Source organism: Silene latifolia, chromosome 11, assembly GCF_048544455.1.
Source record: "Silene latifolia isolate original U9 population chromosome 11, ASM4854445v1, whole genome shotgun sequence".
NCBI classification, from domain to species: Eukaryota; Viridiplantae; Streptophyta; class Magnoliopsida; order Caryophyllales; family Caryophyllaceae; genus Silene; species Silene latifolia.
In genome coordinates, this window is record NC_133536.1 from 48,058,597 (window position 1) to 48,065,365 (window position 6,769).

General features: G+C 36.1%; 1 protein-coding gene across 1 annotated transcript; it reads left to right on the forward strand.

Annotated features, from left to right (window-relative positions):
• Nucleotides 1-847: 847 nt before the first annotated feature.
• Nucleotides 848-6,059, forward strand: LOC141611602 (uncharacterized). Its single transcript, XM_074430179.1, has 7 exons — nt 848-1,056; nt 1,154-1,258; nt 1,420-1,546; nt 1,651-1,722; nt 4,913-4,958; nt 5,075-5,426; nt 5,780-6,059. Exons 1-7 carry the CDS (start codon nt 1,014-1,016, stop codon nt 5,815-5,817), a joined length of 783 nt encoding a protein of 260 aa, XP_074286280.1. The 5' UTR covers nt 848-1,013; the 3' UTR covers nt 5,818-6,059.
• The last annotated feature ends 710 nt before the right edge of the window (nt 6,060-6,769 follow it).

The window sequence follows — 6,769 nt, forward strand, 5'->3', positions numbered from 1 at the left end:
TATTTAGATAATAGCAAATGTAGTTTATCGTGAATTTATTACAATGACAAGCTAAGATCCCTACGTATAATTCGTCTAAACATGACCTTTATTTTAAAGTGTATGAGTTTTGATGTAAATATTTGAGCTTCTTCACATAAAGGTAGAGCTCAGGAAAATAACATTGTAACTATGAAACTTTGAAGAACTCATAAACAATAAATATATACCGATTAAATTTGAGTTGTTTTTTTTTAAAAAAAAGTACAATGTAACTCATAAATTTAAAAAACTAATAAATAGTAAAGTTAAGCTCGATTAAACTTGAGTATTACATTATGTTTGAACATATAATATTTTTTTCCATAGTTGAGGTAGTCAGGAACGTCAACTCTTAGCTATTTCCCAAGAAGATCAAAAGTTTAACGAGTCTGTGATGGGTTTGTACATGAAAATTTCAATAAACTATGACTTGGTAATTGGTACAGAGTATTTGATTTTCATCCACTAAAATATTGCCTGTAGAGTTGTAAATTCGTACTTTTTATTTGTAGTAGTAATTTCTAAGAAATGACATTAATCATACTTTCTACATTGGATCATCGTCATGTCTTAGCGTAAGCCAACTAGATCACAATTCAGAAGTCATACGCCATAACTTTTTACTTTAGTTCCGGTCTTTTTTCAAACGAACCATTATAAAACAATAAAACAGGATGTTGCGACTATTTTACATTTAAATATGACCATTTTTGAAAAAATAAGTTACCCTAAACTATAACACTAGTTAAATCATTGTAGTCACATTTAACCAAAAAATGGTAAAAAAAAATCTCGTTTTATTTGTTTGAGACGGAATTAGGCATCCGAAAGAAGAATTTGCGTTTACAATTGGCAACTATAGAAAAGGTCAGTCAGCGAACTTTAGGATCCTCAGAAATATATAATACGGAGTATAATATAATCCCTAATAATATATAGTCAGCTGCAAATCAAACGTGAAGAAAGTAACTGCTGGTTGCATCATATTTTTCATGTCGATTTCTGGCATCCAAGGACATCTTCTTGAAGTTACTGGTACAAACTTTTAATTACCCTTTTCCATTAACTTCATTATTTCATCATCTTAATGCTTAATAATATGTTAATTAATGTACAAAATTGTAAATTGCAGTTGTGGGATGTCTTAAATTGAAGGATACGGAATGGATATCAAGACAAGATCCTTATGTTTGTCTTGAATATGCTAATACCAAATTTCGTACCCGCACGTGCACCGGTTTTTTTCTATTTCTTTCCCTTATTTTTTTCGTAATTTTTGCTTGATTTATTATTACGTGGGTTGTGATTGTTTGGGGAATTTGAATCATGGGTTGTATCATATGTTGTGTTTGATTCAATATATTTTCTGGGTTTTGGTGATTTTGTTGGTTGATTTAGATGGTGGGAAGAACCCAGTATTTCAAGAGAAGTTTGTTTTTACATTGATTGAGGGTCTTAGAGAGATCAACATTGTCGTCTGGAATAGCAATACTCTCACTTTCGACGATTTCATCGGCAGTGGAAGGTTATTATCATGAGTTTATCTGTAATGCATGTTATTTGAGCTGATATTTTGGCATTGGAGTTGTTTTGGATTTAAGTTGGTTGTGTTTTCCATTTTGGTTGTAGAGCTCAACTCCAAGATGTTCTTAATCGCGGATATGATGATCGACCATGGCCTATACAAACTAAGACTGGCCGGTATGTGTTTTCTATTTAAATTCGAGGCCATCATAAATTCATAATCTCCTTGATTATTGCACATCTTCAACTTGGAAACTTGGTTAATTGCTCTAACAATATTAAATATATATGATATCGAGTTATGACTGCCTTAGAATTGTAGCTTGTTGGTTAGTATTCCCTCTGTTTTCCTACATATGTGGTTCTTACATTTCATAACACTCACATTTTCACTACCTTATCAATATGATTAAATATTATGAAATGTAGAGTATCTGATTGCTTTTCTATTCATTTTGAAGTAGCAACCATGCGATACACTTCTCAACGCAATTTTCATTTTAGGTCCTCGTGAAATAGCCCCTATGTGTCTGCATAGAAGTAAGGTTGCATACATCTATTCCCCCTTATCTAGCAATTTGCGGGAGCCCTTGAGGCACTTGAAGTAGTTGTCCTCATTTAAAATCTCGGCGACACGTATTAGATAGCCTTAGATGTATCGGGATCAGAGGCGGCCGATACGAGATATCCCGAGATGTATTTGATAAACTGAAAAAATAATAGGAAAATATCGGCCTAGATCACCAAGTTATAACGTTTATCGGCCAACTCGGCCCGATACGTCCGCCATAATTAGTTATAACTTGTACCGGGCAAATTCTGTGATGAAAGCTCTTAAAAATTATAGAACATTGGTCAAATTAATTATTCTAAATAGAATTAATTTTAACTTTATATGAAATATCCAATACATGATAAAATATCTAGCAAAGCTTGTAAAATAAATAACCGCGATAATTGGGACTTGGGGAACGAGTAGAGGACGAATCCGCGTCACCGTTACCGCGACCAATACTGCGATTTTAAACTTTAATCATATAAGTTTCGTAAATTTCCTGAAAGTACATTTTTATTAAATTGAAAATAGACTAGTTGTCTTGATTATCAAAAATTTTGTATATAAAGAAATGAAGAGGGTAAATAATTATCTATGGTATTTGATATGAGGGTGAACCAAGGGGACCAAACTGATTTGTGTCTTGCATAGAATATTTTGAGATATGAGCTTAGATGTGCTCTAATTTCGAGTTTATTGCTATTATGTCTCTCTACTAGTTAGGATGCCCATTAGAATTCCGGCAAGTGATATGAGCTTAAATGTGTGTCATCTTATGTTCACGTATATATAGGCAAAATTAGTGGTGGTAATGTACTAATATGTTGATTATCAAATCACTCTTCTTTCTTATATTATTTAATATATTTGATGCTGGAGAAACTCCTTGCTCTATCTTGTTGTAATAAGAACTTCCGTACTAGGACCACTAGGGAGCAAATAAAAGAACTCTGTTTTTTTTAGTTTTCCATTCCTGAATTGAATCTCTTTTGAGAAGTTAGTTATACTCGGAATCTTTAATACTTCGATTCTCTCTCTATATTACATCGTGTGTTCGTGTCCTAACACTTGGTCATGGGTATGGCTTGTGGACCATTTCGATTGAAGCCAATAAAAAAATAGCTGAGCTGAGTTAGACGCTCACTATGCTATGAAATGTATGAATATTTATTTTATTGGTGTTTCTTGAGGAGGATATCGTCCAAGTATCTGTGTTTAACAAGAGTGATTGTAATATACTGGTGAATCGAATGGTTGCCAACATTAGTCTGGGGGAATCAATGAAGTTGTCCTATGCTAGCAGTCTAGCTCTTGTGAAGGCTGTTTTGGTGTCCCTCCACTCTTGACTCAAATACTTCGTCCTGAGGGAGTGATGAGGAGAATTGAATCTATTTGCCGTAACTACCTATGGGATGGATGTGAGCATTACACTAAGGCTCCTATGGTGGCCTGTGATGAGGTTTGCCTTCACCCTCAAAATGGTGGTTTGGGGATTAAAGGTCTCAGGATCTGGAACTATGCAGCGGTTAGTAAACAATAACTGGCTGGGGATTTAAGTGCCTTGCCCAGCAGGCATTGGAACTGTGTGTGAAGAAATGTAAGGATTCCCTGGCCTTGCAGAGGGTTTTCTGCTCTTGCATTACTATCGCATGTGGTTGTTTAGGAATGAAAATAGATTGAGGATGGTGATGCCACTTCCTGGTGCTGTGTGCGATAAAGGTAAGAATTGGATACACAATGGGTGGCGTATCATGCACTGAAGAGAGAGTGGTTGAGGACGAGGCAGTTGCTTTGAATCTTTATTTAGTAGGTGCTTAGCAATTGTTGAGGCTAGTTTGGTATTTTCTTTTTGTTTAGGAGGTGCATCGGTTTTGGGTGGTTCAGAAGAGGTGGGTTGTCAATGATGGACACGCTTGTAGTATATGAATATTAATGGCAAGCTTACATTTCACCAAAAAAAGAAAAAGAGTTCGACGCACACAGGCCAAAGCCTCACATACATACCTCTATCGGATATTTCTTACCGAGTCGAGTCCTTAAGTTTAAAGTGGGGTGCACAAATGCGATAATGGCCCATGACGACAAGGCGAAGGCGCATTGTTTTCCTCAACATATTTGAATTTTCCGTGTTTGAATTTTAAGGAAGACTACATGCAAACGAGTAAAATCTCATAATGTGGCATAGAGAAGGGTATAATCAAAGAACTAGAAAGAAGAAAATATGGAAATTGGATGGTAGCGCGCATCGCTAGCTACGCCTTATTCACAAGACGCACCGCGGCGTTTTGGTTAGTGATTTATTTATACTCTAAGCTTAAGTACGCCCGAGACATGCTCTATTTAAACTAAAACGAGTCTAAGTAGCGTAGATTAAAAACACATTATAGTATTTCTATAGTGTGAGCTATAAAATTTCTTTCCTAAGATGAATTGGTAATATGTTTGGATCTCTTTTTTGAATATAAGCATCGTTTCTCATGCTCATTTTGGATAAATTTTCTAGTTAAATGGATAACTGTATACATAGAGCATCCTCATGGCCATGAACATTCCTATTTTCTTCCTTGCGTACTTCTAGATATGCTATATGCGTGGTACTGCATGTGTAATTCACAAGTATGATATTTGTACAATTGGATTTTATGGTACTTCAAAAACCTTTTATATATTCTCGATTTCCTGTATGCTACCTTTTACTGTGAGTCCAGCGGCCAACTCAATTACTGATTGTTGAGTCATATGGGATAGTATCACAACAAGATGGCCTTAATACATGACTTACTAATATATATATTTGCCGTCTTACTTCAGATATGCTGGAGAAGTGAAGTTGATAATGCATTATGCTAATGCCCAGGTGAGTTTGTTCTGAGTTCAAATGCCGCTACTGAGATATTTTCTCCATCAGAACATCAGCATTTTATCCTAACAAACGACAAGGAACAATTACTCCATTTTCTTGTTTAATTGCAGAAGTCAGATCATACAAGTTATGCTTCAGCTCCACCATTTCCAGCAACATTTCAACCCCAACGACCTATGTATACATCGCCACCAAGTGCCTATCAACCCCCACCAACATGCCATCACCCTCAACCTGCACCATATCCTGGTACTTCACCTTATTCATATCCATCCGAGCCAACAGCATATTCCCCCTATCCTTACCATCCCCCGAATCATCCGTCAGCATATCCTCCCAGTGCTTACTCACAATCGCCTTCAGCATATCCTTCTTCGCCATATGCACCACCGTCTCATGCTTCAACATATCCTCCTATGCCATATCCACCGCCTTCTCATCCTTCACCATATCCACCTGCAGGTTGACTTCTTCCTCTTTCCTTCCAATGATAGTATTTTTGTTTCAATTTCCAGTGAAACCAAAAATTCTTCGTTTTTGAATATGATGAAATAAGGTTAAATGGTTCAGTAAAATGTATGTGATTCTGATGTTATGAAGTACTAGTAGCAGTCAGTCTATTCAATTTCTGATAAAACTTGTCGTCATGGGTCATCCGAAAACGGCCTTTTGATATTGGGTTAAAGCTTCCTACATTTGATTCTCTTTACCTTGCCATCTGCGTTGTGCGGGAGCCTTTGTGGCACTACCATGGTAATTTTTTTTGTTGCTTATTGCTGCTTTTTTTCATCCTTTCCCACACCCTTTTCTTTCAGGTCACTACCCCGGATTATATCCACCGCCACCATATTGAGAGAAGCTACTTTGTGGTCCTGTAAAGATGCCTACCTGTTTGTGTGAGATTTACCTCTTACGCTCTAAAGTTCTGTGAAATGTCAATAGTGTGGTTTAACTTCATGCGATGGTAATTACTTAGTACATGATATACACCTTTGTTTTTTTTATTATTTATGTTCATGTGATGCTCAACGTTGAACCGTAGCAGTAAAACTAGTGTAGTTTATTAGTAACTTTTTATAATGATTCGTGCATCTCTATTCGCCTTTGTTGTTGCCTTCATTTTATCTATAAGATGATGAGCAAACTGCAATTCTAAGTTGATTGTCACGACAAGCACGATACATTCAGGCCAAAGGATGGCAATATGTTTTTTTTTTTTTTTTTTTTTTTTTTTGAGAAAAGATCATTATCATTAATAAAAAGTCATACGACATCTACAACATATGCCAAGCTCAATCGGATACAAATCGATTACAACCATAGGAAATAAATTATTGTTCAAAGAATGAAACACTGCAACAGAGTCTCTATCATCGATTCGCCGCAAAAGGCTTTCATCCATAAGAGGGTCTCCGAATCTTCCTTGACGAGTATCCATTTCTTCTGACGTGATTGATTGTAGCCATGAATCGGACAAAATATGTAAAACCATATAACGATCTATAACAACGCCGATCTTCTCACGACTTATTAAAAACCGCAAACGAACTGAAAACGAAAGCTCTCAAACTGAGAGAAGGACACCACCGATAGACGGGGACGGAGCCCTCAGAAAGAGAGACGAAACAAAAACGAAAGCGGAAATTAAACAAAAACATAAAGGAAAATAGATTGCATACTATTGATTGAAAAATAAAGCAATTTTGGGGCTTACCATCGATTGATGATCGATGGAAGCCCCGTATAATTGATGGAGGCTAGGGTTTTTAGAAATGGGTTTTTTTGAGAGAGGAGAGACTTTATGA

Bases quoted from the DNA above. Each gene is read 5' to 3' on its own strand.
- LOC141611602 (XM_074430179.1), top strand. From the start codon at position 1,014: ATGTCGATTTCTGGCATCCAAGGACATCTTCTTGAAGTTACTG. The intron at 1,723-4,912 runs GTATGTGTTTTC...GTCTTACTTCAG, and splicing joins ATACAAACTAAGACTGGCCG to ATATGCTGGAGAAGTGAAGT. The intron at 4,959-5,074 runs GTGAGTTTGTTC...GTTTAATTGCAG, and splicing joins TGCATTATGCTAATGCCCAG to AAGTCAGATCATACAAGTTA.